Below are 16,932 nucleotides of genomic sequence, written 5' to 3'. Positions count from 1 at the left end.
TTTCATGAAGTTGATGGATTTCCACTCCATACGGCTAAATGCAGTGCCTTGCATAATGACAGGTTTCAGAGTAGCAGCCGTGTTAGTCTGTATCCGCAAAAATAACAGGAGTACTTGTGGCACCATTTTTGCGGATACAGACTAACACGGCTGCTACTCTGAAACCTGTCATTATGCAAGGCACTGCATTTAGCCGTATGGAGTGGAAATCCATCAACTTCATGAAAAAACTCGTACAGATACAGACAGACATCATCTTCTAAATTTGTTAGTCTCTAAGGTGCCACAAGTACTCCTGTTATTTTTGCGGATACAGACTAACACGGCTGCTACTCTAATACCAAAAATGAGCATCTTGAGTCATAAAAAAATAATGTAATTGATCACTAACATAAGTGCAGCTTTTTTTTAACCATTATCTTTGTTTATTTTAAACTGTGAATTGTAGGAGAAAAAAACAACTGAAGACAGAAATAGAAAAGTAGAACCCTATGAAGATACAAAACATAAGATAGAAATTGAACCAACCACGAAACCATCAAAGCAAGAAACTTTTAATAGAACATGTAGAGGTATACTTTTAATTTTTCATAACCTCATTTGATCTTATGCAAACAGAATGAATGAGCTACAGTACACTGGTATTACACCCTGCCGTGATGGCTATTAGCCTGTATCTGACATACAATGAACAAGTTCAACAACAGTGTTAATACAAGCCACTGAAGTCCACCTTAGTGGTGGTACTTACCGGTATGTAAGTAATTTAGAGGTGGTTTATATACGTCTGCGCTCCTGGTCTTCTTATAGCATTCTTGGTGACAGTATGCAGAAATCAGATGCCTTGTTTGAGCAGATAATGGACTATGATGGTTTTATTGACAATTTATGCTGATCAACTTGATCCTGAACGATAGGCCGCTGATCCCTGTCATCTTGCTTTCAGAAGGGTGGTTTCAGATGAGGTTTGAAAGACAGGCAATTTATGCTGCTACTGGAACCTTGTCTAGAGTTTGTCTCAATCTACTTTGTCTCCCCAATTGTCTCAACAAGGATTGAGATCAGAGCCCATTTCCTCTCAAAACTTCCTTTTGGTTTGTCATACCCCAAAGGTGAACCAAAGCTACTTGGCCCTCTGTTGACACTGTTAATGCTGTTATCCCTGAAGAGACATATCTGTTGTAGCTGCACGAACAAGGGGAACCCACCCTGCAAGAGTGGTGGTGGTTTCTTACTGAGCCAAAATCACTCTTTGGTGGTCTTTGATCCTTGGTATAAGCCCTTTCTGTTTATTTCAGTTAATCTTTGACTATTTTCACTTCCCCTCATAATCTGCTTTTTCTTTAAGGTTGGGTTTTAGCTCATTTTATTGTTTGGCAGCGTGTAGTTCTCTCCAAGGCAGTGAGACCATCCCTATTTTTTTAAATTGTATAGCAACTTGATATATAAACCATGGGTGCTGTATGTGTGTATACTACCCCCTCCCCCAAAAAAACCTACCAATGCCCACACTACAGAGCCAATACAGCTAGGAAATGATAAAGTAGAATCAATTCCACCTTATTCAACATCAACAAAATTGTCACTTAAGTTCCAGAATTCTTCATGATGGGTGATGATGCTGAAGACACAAAGAACACAATTTGAGTTTAGATCACATGTTGAATTTGTTTGCAGGGCTGGTAGTTGGACTTTGTCATATAGAAGGATATCACTTTTCTATGTTCACCCTTTACAAAATCATGGAGTATTAAAAATTATCATGAATAAAATTATTACATTTGTACACTGAATAAAGTTAAACATCTGGAAAAATATGTAGTAAAAGCCTAGATGCAAACTCTAGGGTCAATTTAGCGTCAGGGTGCTGTACTATCTAGATCTAACAAGTCTTCTGGCATACTCATTAGTGAATAGTATCTTCTTAGTAATCTCATAGAACTGGTGAAATATAAACAAGAATGATGGTATATAGATTTACATAGGTAAAATGTCTTTGCACTATCTAATGCTCTTAAACAATCCCTAAATTAAGAACATTGCTAAATAAAAATATTCCATTGTAGAATTTTTAAGTGATGAAATACAGCTCACGGAAGAAAAAACTCACTTTGAATTTATGGAAAGAAAGAAGAAAAAGAGAGAAGTGCAAGAAAGGAAAGCTGACTTACTGAAAGAAGAACTGGAGAAACTGATGAAAGCAGGACAAACTCGACCTACAAATGATGTCCCAATAAGGAAGAATAATCAGGAAAAAGTTATAGCAGAAGAGAATAAAAAGGAGGAAAGAAAAAGTAAACAACTAAGTGACAAAGGAGCAGCGGATGATAAAAGTGTAACTCCAACTCAGAATAACAGAACACCCACTAGACTAAAAAAACAGTATACATTCACAGAAGCCACTGAAAACTTGCATCAGGGGCTTCCTGCATCAGGTCCAGTGTCCAACACAGGCAGCCTCCGCAAAAACAGACAAGCAGGTCGACACCAGAGTGAGACAGCTGAATTGAAGGCAAGAAATTCATTTGGCATATATGAGCCATCATTTGGTAAAGTTACCAAAACAAGGCAGAAAGATGCAGAGGATGGAAGCTATGTTCGTACAACGCTAATAGAGAGGAAAAACTCTCTTATGGAAGAACTCTTTGGACCAAGCTATGTCTTAAACAACCATTCAACCCCTAACACAAAAGGGCTTGATACAGAACAAACAATTGTGGACAATGAAAGGTTACATAATTATACAAGTGACATTTCAAACACTGATACTGGTCTGCAATGTGGAGATTCTAAACTTACACTAGGAAAGTCTAAACTAACAACTTCATCCTCAGACATAAAATAGTTTTAATATTCAATTGATGTAAAAAGTTAAATTGTTTATCTTTAATCTTAAAATATGCAATATGTTCAACATTTGTTGAAAAGCAGTGTGTTGCCTACCAGTTTTGTTTTTTTGCCTTCATTATTTGTAAGATTTCATTTAAATCTTATTAGAATGTTTACCTGAACCATTCTTCAGCAATAAAACTGAAATGGAATACTCAGTTACAGGAGAGTATTTCTCTACAAGTGCCGTGTCCCAATGCTTATGCATGCTACTCAATTGGTTGAACACTCTTGGGCATATTAGAATGTACCATAATAAAGAATATTAAAACCATGTTTATGCTAGCTACAGTGAAAGGCCGTCAAGGTTGGAAAGCAGTTGAAGTTGTCTGGAAGAGTAACATTAAAGAAGGGCTTGTGCTACAGAACAGTGAAAAGACAAATAGGATTGAAATACCTGTTGGATTTATGGGGCAAAATTCTGCCCCTATGAAGTCAGTGGGGCCAGGATTTCACACCCGTTTTAAATATTTGTGTAGCTTTTAAATCTGAGCCCCTAAGTCTAGCAAAGCACTTAAGCAGTTTCATAACTTTAAGCACAAGTAGTCCCAGTGACTTCACTATGACTATTCCTGCTTAAAATTATGCAAGTACTTAAGTACTTTAGTGGATCAGGGCCCATATAGAGATATAAAGTGCTTTTTTTAACACTATAAAAGTAATCATATGTAAGCTATGTTTTTATCCAATAGTGGCATGACTAAAAGCTGAAGGATTTCAGTGATCTTGTGTCAGAATAAGAGAACACATTAATTCAAATTGCTGTGAGTTTAAAGTTGAAATGCTGGGGACAGACAGCAGACCTTTATTGGTGAAAGGTCTTCAGCTCTGGAATTCAATCATCCATATCATCCACCAATGCTCAAGCAGGACAGGCAGCCTTTAGGGTAAAATGCAAGATCTTTCGCTTCAATCTGGATTTCTATGTGAGATTTTTCAGCTGGCTGAGGTGATTGATTTGCTTTTATGGTCATTATTTGGCCCTGATACAATAAAAGTTAAAGTTCAGTCCTGAAATATCTTCCAAAATTCAAACAAAATTATATTTTCACCAGTTCCAGAAAGCTCTGAAGCTTCATTCGTTGCCACTGAAAGTTAGAATTCCTCAAAGCACCCCATCCCAACCACTGGACTCAGGTGATGAAGTCTGCACTATTTTGCCCATTGAATGTGTTGTTTTGGAAAAGTAGGGGATGTCCAGTTCTCAAATAGCCTTGCCTTTGTTTACTGTTTTTTTTAAATCTGTAGTCACTTAAAGTAGGATATTTCAGATATGTAGCAAGGGTCAGAAAGGGAAAAAAAAAAATCTGTCTGATTTAATTTTCAAAAAAGTCAAGGACATTTAAAAACAGTAGCATGAACATAAATTATCCTAGTCACTTTTCAGGATTAAGATACCCTGCATGTGTTCACATAAGAGTAATTTTCTTGGTACTTGATAGCTTTTTTCCTAAAGATAAAATACTTTGATTAAACTTTGCAATGAAAAACTTCAAAGATGGTTGGTAGTGTGATCAAAAATGCATGGGGAAAGAATATCTATGAAATGTCAATATTTCTCGTGTGATTATAGCCATACCCAGCATATGGAGCAGTCACATTCAAAAAATACTTAAACCAACAACTTTGTTCACAGTTCTCAGAGCCAAAACTTCATTGTTCTTGCTCTCAAAAGGAGTTTGATTAAAGAAATCAATAGGATTACTTGTGTGAATAAATAGAGCAAGACTTGGCCTAGTAAGTGTAACCAAAATAGACAACACAAATCTACTGCTAAAGCAGCTTTTCTTTTGGAAAAAGATGCTGCTCCTACTGGTCTTGCTGCTCTTTCACTTCAAAACAAATGAAATGCAAGACTTTTGAGCATCATCAGATGCATCTAGGGGACCAGTGTTAACAGCATGGTTAAAATAATCTACTTTTAGTGCCTCAAAGTTTGTGTATGTAATGCACTGTTTCCTTGTTTATCTCCTTAGGTAGCAACTACCAATTATCTACCAATATAATGCTCATTAATCTTTTCAAAAGTTTTAATTAAAATGAATATGGAAAGAACCACCTTATTTAATGAATAAAGAAACCATGCACAGCGGTTCTCAATCCCTGTATTTTTTTCTTGGTGCTGCATATTTTATGCATAAATATTAATACTGGCTCAACATAACCAACATAAAAAACAAATTAAAAATTAACATACAAAGAAAAACATTTCATGCACACACACAGAACAGATATCATGACCTTAAGAATTCATTCCTAAACGAAGTGTTCATTTGGGGGAGGGATGAGAATCAGGCACACCCCGCTAGGACTATGAAGGGAACTGAATGTAGTGGAACAGATGCAGGTCCCTTGCACAGGGAAAGCAGGTGAGCCAGGGTTCCTGGAACTTACGCAGGCGTGTTATGTGCCCCTTTCCACATGAGTTTTTTCCATGCCAGTGTAGAGGCATGCAGGGCTTGTGGATCAAGGACTCTGCCAATCCACTGACCACTGGCCTTTCAGGAAAGGAATGACATGGGCAGCAGACAGTGTAGCCAAGCAGTTGCAAAACAGTTTATCACTGTTCGGCAGGCTAGTAGGGAGGCCCTTCCCCTGCAGGACCATATGCATCCAGCCTGTTTACTGTAGCTTAGCACTGGGGAAAAGAGGATTCACTCCAAAATGTAAAGTTTTTCCTCTGCTAATTATCATTTTCTTCAAGATTTTCTATTACTTTAGAAATTTAAGTCCCTGACTTACTTTTTTACCTTGCAGACTATCTTGGGCTATCCTGGAAGATGACATTACTCATATTTTAAAATGTTAGTGATTGCTCTTCCTTCTGAAGTTTAAACATTTCCTGCTTCTCCTCCTCAACCATGAAACAGGAAGAGACTGGCCACATCGTTTCTTCCCAAGACAGTACAAGTTGAGAGATGGGGGAAGAGAAGTACTTTGAGAGGGAGAATCAGGTCCGGGGCTAGGAAGAGCCATTTCGGAGAGGAGATATAATACGTTCAAGCAAGCGGGTCTCCATTGTCATTTGGGAGCAGACAGGAACAAGTAGCCAGCCACCACATATCTGGCAGTTGAGAGAGGGCCAGGGGACAACTTTAGATTTCAACTAAATCAGCAGTGCATCTTCTAAGACAGCCCACGAATGCTGAAGTCTGCAAGGTAAAGTCAGGAAATCACATTCTAAAATAAACAAGCAGTAAATCTACCTCCCTACTCCACCAAAAGAAAATTATACTTCTCCCAAATACATAGTAAAGCGCCAAAAGAATCCCCACCCACTCTGTAATTCACCTTAAAAAGCTATAGTTAATCCAGCATTGCAGCTGATTCTCAGTGAAATTGTAGTGACAAATTCTTGTTTCTGCAGTTAACCAGTGTATATACTAGCCATCAACAACAAAAAATGAGGCTTTATCAAGAGTAATATTATTCTTTAAAAGTTGTTGACTAAGAACTTGAGGGATAAGTCAAGGGAAGAAGGTATGACCAATAAACCTTATTGATAAATATTCAATTGAAATAATAAAAGATGAAAATTAATTCATGCTTAATTATTACACTGTATACAACAATTGCTTCCTTAGATAGAAAGGGCTTTTCCCCCTTTATACACCAGGAGTGAAGTACTTAGGGCAAGCTCTGTATTTTGTCTCTCGTAAAAGACTTCAGGACTCCACTTTCTAACTATAATAACGGAAATGCAGTTCAGAATTCTGGGATTCCTTCTCAGCTGAAAGGATGAAGCATAATGGCCACAACTTTGTTGCAGACCACAAGCCAGCATGTAATTCCAACACCACCTGAGGAGAGAGAAAAGCATCGTATATTATTGTATCAGTAACTCTCAAACACACATCTCTAACTCTGGTAAGTAACTCAGGAAGTTTCAAAAATGAAAATTTTAAGAAATCAAGGGATGAAGTATTTATACCTAATTCTGAGAGAATCTGAAAGTCATGGAGATGGTACTGAATTAGAGGTACAGTATGTACCAATGCGTGGCATACATATCCTGCAACTTCTAAACATATCTGTTGTGTGATTAGAGATATAACTTTGCTGTTGAAGACAAAGGTGAAGTAGAAAGGGAGCACCAGAGTAGAACCTTCCTTTTAAATTTAAAAAAAATTCAAGGTGGGTAAAAAGAATGTTTCCTGAAAATGCTCTATTTTTTTTAAAGCAATGTTTTAAATATGCATACCCAGGAAAAAAACTATTAACTCTGTCACTACTGGACCCTCCCTCCAGATACTCTTGTGCTACTGTTTTAAATGGCCTTCCCACTAAAACCAACAGTGTTGACATATAGTAGTTATGTTTGGCAGAATAGAGTGTTTCCAGACTGAAGTACACCAGGAAGTTCAGCAACAATAAAGTGGTAAATAAAACAAAAAGGGAAATATGATACTTCTTAAAAATTAAGTATTTCAAAACTAAAGAGAATTATTGTTTCCAAGTGAATGTACAGCTGCACACAAGTTTTTTTTTTAAAAAGTGTCAAATTCTTAGAAAGTAGAACAGTAATTTTTAACCAAAAGCTGGATTTTCTTGGCATCCCACAAAAGCTGCTTGACACTGACCAATCACATCCCACAATTCACTTTAGGCTGGCAAAGCAAAATAAAAAACAAAGGGAAAAAGTCTGGATGAGCTTTTAGTTCATCATGTGGTTTAGCATCTCTTTTTGTAAGTTTCTGCATTTTTATGCTATGTCAATTCAGTATCATGTTTAAAAAATGAAAATTATTTCCTTGGGATAGAGGTGGAGAAACTATTCTTTTCAATGGTTTTAAATGTCTCTGTACTGGGAGCAGCATAATTTAGAAGCATTTTCAAGAGCAATAGCCTTCCCTCATGATTATCAACTAAGACAAAAGAAGAGGATGAGAGACAGATTATTGAACAGAACTGTTCAAAGCTTTATGTATTGTTTAAGTAAATGCCTTTCAAGGACTAATCCTTCCCAGCACCATAGAAACACAGTCCTGTCTCGGCAAGTTATCATAGTGAATAGGGACCATGCTCAAGAAAGCTTTTAAGTGTTAAAAAGATAGCAACATAATTTAGAATCCTTTGAAGAGGACACCATTGGCACATACAGGCTTAAAATAAAACCTGTCACCTGTGTTTTAGCTTGTGGGCGCACACACACACACACACACACACACACACACACGCACACGCACGTTACATTGTCCTTGCAGTCTGCCTGTCTGCTCAGCTCGTCAGTATACAGTAGTCAGGGTCTCCATTCAGAAACATGGATCTGAGACCTGAGAGAAACCCTGAATCTTGAATTTACTGTTAGGTAGTGCTGGAGAAAAGCTCCATTTTTTTACCCTTCTGTTGAAGCTCTTGTTTTCAAAATGATACATTTTCAAGGATCAGGAAGACAATATGGAAAGATATAGTATTTTTAAGGTAGGCAAAAGTTTAGACTTGACACGTTGTAAACTGTCTAACAACACCTTGCCAAGGTCTCTCACTAAACACCAAATCCTTCAAAGTCAATGTAAAGCTCTCATTGACTTCAATGGAAGTGGGAGTGGGCCCTGGAGCATTACTTTTCTAAATTCATTTCAAATCACTTTATATATGACCTGTACATGATTACTCTAATCGAATGTGAGGTTTTGGCTTTTGGTAGTATAAAATTGATCTCTAATTTATTTTCCCTACATAAATTCCTTTCAACATCTTTTTAGTTTTAACATAATAAAGGAAACACATGCAGTTTCTCTCAGAAGCAAATGCAGGGTTCTGCTAGTGGCCAAGGGCCCAGAAAGGAATATCCCAAATGGAAATACGAGACCAGACATCCAGGAAGGCTTCAGGAATTGCTTAAACTTACTTCAGTAAAAAAATTAAAACCAAGAAAGGAAACACTACAATGCATTTCTGCGTATAGGCCTCCATGCAGCCTAATCATGTTTCCTTCAGCAAAGGAAGCTGAAAGCAGGCTGTTCCGTCCTTCTCTGATCACTTTTTTCAAATTTCCCATAACGTGAAAGTGGCCTTCATTTTTTATGTTATTTAATATTAAAATTGCAGTAGGGCCCAGAAGCCTGATCAGTAAAGACTGTAGTTTAAAATTCTCTTTGTTATTAGAAAGATAGGTAAGGAAAGCATTTTTATCCTTCATGTGCCCTTTCTCGTTACACTACTGAACTCCACATACACTGGAGAGAAGACAAATGTATACTACTTATACACAATCTTACCTGCCACTCCAGTAGGAAAGGCTACTAAACGCTCCAATGGGGCTAACCATTTGCTTGGAAGCACAGTAACTGGCTCAGAATAATATTTCCAAATTAGTGAGATCATCAAAGCAGCCTGGAATGGAAATTCTCATTAGCCAGGAAAATAACACATAAAAAAGTATGTTCAAATTTCTATTTTGTGGCAGTAAATTAAAATAGGAATAATTATGAAGTGCGGCTAAACTTACAAATGTAAGATTGTGCCCATAAAACTACAAAAAGTTGTTACAATCTGGATGCTACTTACATCATCTTAACTATACACACAATATTAAAATGTGAGCATCAGTTTCAAGGAAAATTTCAGTCCAAACAGTTGAAGTCTGGCAAAGTTATAAGCAACTGAAAACAGGGTCTTATAACTGTAAATGTAAAGCAACCTTAACAACAGGCAGGGCTACCAGCCCAGCTTACAAAGATAGATAGCACCTATCATCCTGGGCGCCAGTTGCCTCTGACATAAACAACAGAGCAATGACGTAAAGGATAAGGCAAGAAGCCTCCTCTCCCACCAAAGCCGGAAAACAGCAGACCAGACATTAAGTCAAACTCAAAAATCCCTTCTCCCCACAAATACCACCCCCCTCTCCCTCTCCCACCCCCCCACCCCTCCCCCCCCACATCAGCAATATCCTCCATCCCTGGAAATAAGTATTTTACTGATGATAGTGTTTGCCATGCTACATATAGTCAGAATGTCAGATGCACGTCTATGGCTTTGTCGACATTAGCACTTTTGTTGGCAAAACTTTTGTCGGTCAGGGTATGGAAAAAAACAAAAACAACACACCCCTGACCAACATAAGTTTCACCAACAAAAGCGCCGACGTGGACAGTGCTATGTCGGCAGGAGAGTGTCTTCCACCAACATAGCTACCGCAGCTCATTGGGGGTGGTTTAATTAGCCTGGTGAGAGAGCTCTCTCCTGCCAGCATAGAGAGGCTGCACTTGTGAGAGAGCTGCAGTGGTACAGCTGTGCCGCTGTTAGGTCCGTAGTATAGACATAGCGGAAGTATTAACCAAAGCTGCAGAATGGTAAAATATCATTGTAAGTATTTGTTTTAATGATCTGTATTCCATCGTAATAAAGTGTTCACTTACTTGTAGAATGTAGAATACAATATTTATCACCCACTTTATTTTGGCTAATTGAGCAGTTCGTGCTTTCACTGTGAAAAGAAAAGAAATATTGCCATCTGTATTATTTATATAACAGTAAAGTGCTTACCTCAAACTGGTGAATTATTAATATTTCACTTTCCAAATGAAAATATTCTGCTCAAAGATTAGACTCCTATTTATGTGCTGTCACTAGCAATTTATTATTGGAAAACATAGGCATTCTTTTCATCATCCAAAATATCAGTGTATGCTACAGAGTATCCCTTTGTGAGTAAGATGCTACCTACTTCCTTACTCAAAGCTACTCTGGGGAATGTTTGAAATAGTGGTTCACTAGACAAAGAAATGTCATGGTTAACCAAGAGTTCTATCCCCAACCAAAAGGAATCTCTACAGCTGCTGACCTATGAAAACTTACGTTGGACTAAACACAAACGAGAGTACTCTTTATTCCATAGGGGTAGTGCAATCTCTTTAGCGGACACAGACTATCGCATTAGGCATTCTATCACTGCCTTTTTTTAACCATTCGGGCTCATGGGAATGTTGTCAAGAATACTTTCTTGCCCAGCTGAATGAATCTCATTCAGAATGAAAAATCATTTTAGTGTGACTATTCCAAATAGTTACATCTGACAAGAAAGACTGTTTTTCCAATTTTTCAACCGCTGTGGTGCTTCAGAGCAATATAAAGGAATCCATCCAAAAAAATATATCTTTAAACATGGTGGCCCAGCGGCCAAAAGCTTTATTAAACAGCTTTGTAGAGACAATGCACTGTAGTTTTACCAAGAGGTAAATTAGTTAAGGTCAACCACAGGCAGGAGACATAGCAATGACCTTGTCTAATTAGCTTGTGGTAAAATCTCCAGTCAGTGCCTTGTCTCCATTAGGACTTTACAAAGGGATTGTAACATGCATTAATATACTGCTGTAGAAAAAAACAAACACCTTTTTGCAACGAAGACATAGCATTAGTGGCTCACTTTCATGTCTTAAAGACACGCTGCTATTTTGACTTGAACTCAAAAATTCTAGGTGTACTGACTGACTGGAGTGTTTCTTCAGACAGAAAATGAAAACTTGCCTTCTGCCTCAGTTTCCTTGTGAATTCCTCTGAAAGGTACTTATATTCCCACCCCTTTAGTATTATGTACAACAGAAACAAAAACAATATTAATAAAACCCTCAAACTTAAAAACAAAACAAAAAACAAGAGAGAGCACTGGATAGGGATAAAGAAAAATGTGAAAGGCTCTACAGATAAGGTCAAATACAGTCAAAATAAAAACATACTTGGAAAAAGATGTGTTTTTAGGTAAACTGAACAAGTGACAAATATTGCACTCTACCATGAGTTTTAAGTTTGTCAGTCATTTTGTTAATCTTTCTTTCCAGCCGGGCATATCTGGCAAACTCATCCATCATACTAATGGTTGAGAGTTCTTGCTTCATGTTCTGAATGTCGGCTCTCATCTGGGACTCCTGCTCTGCATCCTTCTGTAGCAATCTGGATATCTACAAAAAAAAGGAACTCGATCAGCTATTTAGTCAGAATTTAGTATATATTTATTTTCTTAAATATATAAAGAGCAAATACCATACTTTCTATATACTTGTACAATTTAAAAATTATACCACAGAATACATGTACAATATCAACTAAAGGAATCAACAACCTCACAGAACAAATTAATCTATCTTTACTCCCACCCCTCAGAAAAATCTTGATTAAATAAATATGAGGCTGCATAGCCTCGATGTCAACAAATTCTGGTTCTTTGTTAAGCTGTGAAATGGAGTTTGAGTGTTGAGGGCCAGTCACTAAGGGCTTGTCTACACTTAAAATGCTGCTGCAGCACACGTGCACCGCTGTAGCACATCAGTGAAGATGCTACCTACACTATTTGAGGGGTTCTTCTGTTGGCATAGATAATCCACCTCCCCAAGAGACAATAGCTAGGTTGATGGGAAAATTCTCCCACCAACCTAGCATTGTCTACACTGTGGGCTAGGTCGGTTTAACTGCTTCCTTCAGGGCTGTGGATTTTTCACACCCCTGAGGGACAGTTACACCGACCTAATTTCACAGCTCATCTTATTCTCTAGTAGTCAGAGATTGGCTTAACCCCTGAAGCATGACATTTAATATCCCTTCCAAAATTTTTGTTACCTTTAAGTATTACGATTCTGATATCCTTGCTATCCATATAAATGGCTAGGTCCTTCTTTGAATCTTGCTAAATTCTTGGTCTCAGCAACTTCTTGTGACAATGAGTTTCATGCTTTAATTACATATTGTGTGAAAAAATATTTCCTTTTTACCTGTTTTAATTTGCTAACTTTTAATTTCATCGACTGTGCCCTTGTCTGGTATTATGAGACAGGGAGAACAGACACTCCAAATCTTTCTCTATACTGATCGTTATTTTATAAACTGGTATCATCTCCCCTCTGATTTGTCTCTTTCTACGCTAAGCAATCCCCATCTCTTCAAACTCTCTTCACATAAGTGTTTCCATGCCCCTAATAATTTTGTCTTCTCTAAATTCCCTCTATTTCTGCAATATTGTTTTTAAGATGGGGTGAACAGTACTGCAGTGCTCCAGCTGAGGTGCACCACTGATTTATATATTTTCCAATTTATTTGCCATTCCATCCCCTGTGCATCTTAACATCTTGTTAGGGTGGGGTTTGTTTTTGTTTTTAATAAACACAGTGCAAGAGGTGCATTGAACTGACTACTATAAAGCCTAGATCACTTTCCTGAGCTGATATAATTAACTTCCACCTCACAAAATTCTATAAGTAGTTGAATTTTTTCCCTCCAATGAGCATTACCTTGCATTTACTGACTTTCGTAAAGAACCCAGGAGGAAAAGAAAGAGGAAAGGATATGGCTGATAAAAGTGCACAGGCTAAAGGAGGGTCAGAGAGGACCAGCATGAGACCTAGTGGGACATCTAAAGAAGCTGAGTGCTGCAGTTACAATTTCTGGGATAGTAGTACTCTACATTAAGACAAATGTGTACAGGTTCTTTATTTTAAACTCTTTTTACTTTTTTCCAACTACTAAATAAAAATATTTTGTTTTAAGGCGTCTATAAGTCAATATCCCTGGTCACAGGTTCCTGAAAGGAGAAAACACAAGTGTCCAAAACCAAGTCAACCTTCAGTAATAAGTGGTTGATAGGCATGGAGTAGCATACCTGAGTAGAATTGTTTGATTCCACCCCAAAACAGGAGAGGACAAAAAGCCTAGCACTTCAGGGGGGCAGGTCACTCAGACAACAAAAAGAAAACAGAGTTGCAACTAGTAATGACAACATTGATCTGAGTTTTTTACTTATATAGTTGGTTGGTTTTTCTAAAATAATTTCAGTATACCTCTTTAAGCGTTCCATTACTTAGTTATCCTGAGATATACTGTAAGAATGGGCTTGGAGGGAAAAAGATTTTGCAGTGTATCACTTGCTCAAAGAAAAATAAACTCTCTCTCTGCCTAACTTAAAATGAGAATCCACAATCTGAATTTTGGCTTATATGGACTTATTCTAGTTTAGAGCAGTGGTCTCCAACCTTTTTACGCACAAGATCACTTTTTGAATTTAAGTGCAACCTAGCATCTACCCCACCCCGCTCAGTCCAACCCCCCCGCTCTCTCCGTCCCTCACACACTTTCACTGGGCTGAGGCAGGGATTCGGGAGGGGGTGCGGGCTCTGGGCTGGGGCCGAGGGGTTCGGAGTGTGGGAGAGGGCTCTGGGCTGAGCCTCGGGAAGGGGGTTGGGGTGCAAGCTCTGGGAGGGAGTTTGGGTGCAGGAGGGGGCTCTGGCTGAGGCACAGTGTCGGGGTGCAGGAGGGGGTACAGGGTGCAGACTTCGGGAGGGGGCTCTGGGCTGGGCTGTGGGCTCCCACCGGGTGGCACTTACCTTGGTCAGTGACGCAGCGGAGCTAAGGCAGGCTCCCTGCCTGCCCCAGCCCCATGTCACTCCTGGAAGGGGCCAACGTGCCCCTGCGGCCCCTGGGGGGAGGAGGGTGCCACATGGCTCCGTGCGCTGCCCCTCTGCAGGCACCACCCCTGGAGGTCTCATTGACCACTGTTCCTGGCCAATGGGAGCTGCAGGGGCGGTGCTTGCAGGCAGGAGCAACACACAGAGACCCCTGGCCCTCCCCCCTCCCTAGGGCCGTGCTAGCCACTTCCGAGTGGCATGGGGCTGGAGCAGGCAGGGAGCCTGCCTTAGCAGCAGCCCTGCTATACCACCAGACTTTCAGTGGCCGGAGATCATGATTGATTGTGAAAGTCTCCAGGATCTACCAGTCGATTGCGATCAACCGGTTGGTGACCACTGCTCTAGAGTTTCTAAACATTTCTGAACTATTGTCGATAAAATAGAGCTGTTATGACTTTCAGTAACATGATAATGCTGAATAGCTACTTCAAAAGGGATGTTAATATTTAAGGTAAAGATTTTCTCACGGTTATTTTTAGTAAGTCACAGAAAGGTTGTGAGCAATAAAGAAATTAATGGAAGCTCATGATTTGTCTGACTTTTACTAAAAATAATGGGGATGGGGCTTGACGGGGGAATAACTGAATACAGACGACAAAAAAAGATTCAATAAATGTTTTTTGACAAATAGATTCCTTACTGGGCAAATAAATTAACACAATATAATCACACCAGTTCCAATTATTTTGGTAATTTATTTCAAAATGCCTGTCAGCAAGTATGTCTATAACAATACAGACAAAAAAAAATTCAAGAAATATTTTTTGACAAATAAATTCCTTACTAGGCAAATGAATACAGAACTCTGAGTAATAATTCATTTAAACTACAATACAAAATCGTATTTCCCGCACTTCTCGGAAGCGGTGCAAAGGCTTGGGGGAGTCAGGGATAATGGAGAAGCTGAAAGAGAGGGAAGTAATTGCTGGGAAGGAGCCTGGCAGTGAGGAGGGTTGGTGGGTGTGGATGAGAGAAATATGGAACAGTTGTGGTTTTTGGGGGGAGATTTTTAGGAAGCTGGGAAGCCTCCCCCATGCAGACACTGGCTGACCCCTAGCCTCTCTCATTCAGTCAGGCACATCTGCCCCAGTCCCTATATGTCCCTGCATCGCATCCCCTCCACAGGTGTCCCTGCACCCCCTCCCATTCAGCCCCCATCCAGATGTCCCCCCACTAGCCCTTCTGAGCCCATCTATGTGACCCCCCTAGCATCCCAATCTCCCCCCCCCTACCCCTTGTCTGTCCCCATATCCCATGCCTCCTCACCTGGCCCAATGGGCAGAGCCAGGCTTGCTGAGCCAACTGCCCTCTAGTCTAGTGACATAGCAGCCCCGGTGGGCGAAAGGTGTACCTGCAGCACCTGCCCAGCAGAATGTATTTTTTGCAGAGAAAAAAAATTCTGTGGGGGAAATGAATTCTACACGTGCACAGAATTCCCCCAAGAGTACAATAGGTTCAATGTATGTGATTTTATGGATGAGGTTGGGGGAGGAGTACAATCTGTGGCTAGACACAAGACAGTGATGTATATAGGGTGACCAGACAGCAAGTGTGAAAAATCAGGACGGGGTAATAGCCTATATAAGGAGAAGACCCAAATTAGGACTATCCCTATAAAATGTAACATATGAGGCCTCTTGATCACTAAGCGCCACTAGGGAATGTTTGGGGTGAGGGAAGTGTCAGTTTTTCGGGGACTCGAAATGAGCTTCTCCGTTGGGTTTACTGACAATTGATGAAGTCCTTAACCGAGCCGGAGCTGTGGTGAGTGGCTTTTCCTGCAGAGGCCTTTAACGCGCACCTACCACTGGAACAGGGCCCTTGGCCTCAAGGAGCCGGGTACAATTTCCAAGCGCAAAGCCGGCAGTGGCAGCAGTCGCCCGAGGCCAGGGCACAGAAAACCCGGGGTGGGACGAAGCGCTTTACAGCCTTGAGTCATGACGGCCTCGATCGGGCCGAGCTCGGCGCGCGACAGCGGCGCAGGCCGGGCCTTTGCCAGCCAGTCCCCGGGGCCCAGCCTGGGCTCAGGAGACCGCGGCTCAGCTTCGCCCCAGCCGGGCCGCCCCAGGCTCCCGAGGAGACGCGTACCGCAGCCGGGCGGCGCCGGGCAGAGCCACGTGGGGCTGCGGTCCCTGAAAGAGGAAAACATCGGGCCGCGCCCCCGGCCGGGCCAGGCCCGCAGCGCGCCCCGGGGACTCCGCGACAGGGTCTCTGGGGTCCGAGCCGCCCGCCAGGCGGTTACGGCCACTGTCGCAAGCGGGGGCTGACGGTTGCTAAGGAGGGAGCCCGGCGCGCTGACGTCACTTACGATGGAGGAGCAGGAGGGCAGGAGGATTTTGAGAAGGTTGCACAGAAACACCGAGCTCAGCACGAGCAGCCACGCGCCGCTCTCCGCCATCACCCACCCACCCCCTCGCAGCCGCCACCGAACTACCGTTACAACGCGCACGCGGCCGCCATTAACCAGCTGGACTCCTCCGCCTCTTGGCACTGCGCATGCGCATCCATCTCACCCACCCCCCTCCCTGCTCCAGCACAGAAGGGAAGCGGGACGGATGGCGTGGCTGTGTGAGGGACCTTGACCAATCAGATGGGTGCTCATCCTCCTCCCCCGCCGGAGTGATGGGCCACGCCCCACGTTCTGAAA

General features: G+C 40.9%; 2 protein-coding genes across 3 annotated transcripts in view; one reads left to right on the top strand and one right to left on the bottom strand.

Moving 5' to 3' along the window:
• The window catches only part of LCA5L (lebercilin LCA5 like), a 28,267-nt gene extending 25,422 nt beyond the window's left edge, over positions 1-2,845 (top strand). Inside the window, exons 5-6 of the mRNA XM_065422283.1 lie at positions 449-572; positions 2,067-2,845. Of these exons, the coding sequence (XP_065278355.1) occupies positions 449-572; positions 2,067-2,845 (903 nt within the window). The remainder of the gene's footprint in view (positions 1-448; positions 573-2,066) is intronic.
• Positions 2,846-4,986: 2,141 nt separating this feature from the next.
• Positions 4,987-16,691, bottom strand: GET1 (guided entry of tail-anchored proteins factor 1). 2 transcript variants are annotated; one of them, XR_010561491.1, is made up of 6 exons: positions 16,594-16,691; positions 11,627-11,792; positions 10,254-10,321; positions 9,111-9,225; positions 6,517-6,689; positions 4,987-6,041 (listed from the first exon to the last, which is right to left on the bottom strand). XR_010561491.1 is itself a non-coding variant. In XM_065406840.1 (5 exons), the coding sequence occupies exons 1-5, from the start codon at positions 16,681-16,683 to the stop codon at positions 6,616-6,618; spliced, it is 513 nt and encodes a 170-aa protein (XP_065262912.1). In that variant the 5' UTR covers positions 16,684-16,691; the 3' UTR covers positions 4,987-6,615. The 2 variants fall into 2 exon arrangements, 1 of the variants encoding a protein (XP_065262912.1); XM_065406840.1 differs by having other exon boundaries at positions 4,987-6,689.
• Positions 16,692-16,932: the final 241 nt, after the last annotated feature.

The sequence above is a fragment of the Emys orbicularis genome, chromosome 1 (assembly GCF_028017835.1).
Source record: "Emys orbicularis isolate rEmyOrb1 chromosome 1, rEmyOrb1.hap1, whole genome shotgun sequence".
NCBI classification, from domain to species: domain Eukaryota; kingdom Metazoa; phylum Chordata; order Testudines; family Emydidae; genus Emys; species Emys orbicularis.
Note: the sequence above shows the minus strand (reverse complement) of the source record. Positions and strands in the feature narration are given on the sequence as shown.

What these genes read in the sequence shown, in the direction of transcription:
- GET1 (XM_065406840.1), bottom strand. Translation starts at nt 16,683, where the DNA reads ATGGCGGAGAGCGGCGCGTGGCTGCTCGTGCTGAGCTCGGTGTTTCTG. An exon ending in TGCCCTCCTGCTCCTCCATC is followed by an intron (nt 11,793 to 16,593) that starts GTAAGTGACGTC and finishes TTTTTTTTGTAG; the next exon opens with ATATCCAGATTGCTACAGAA. An exon ending in TGACAAACTTAAAACTCATG is followed by an intron (nt 10,322 to 11,626) that starts GTAGAGTGCAAT and finishes TTCTTTTCACAG; the next exon opens with TGAAAGCACGAACTGCTCAA.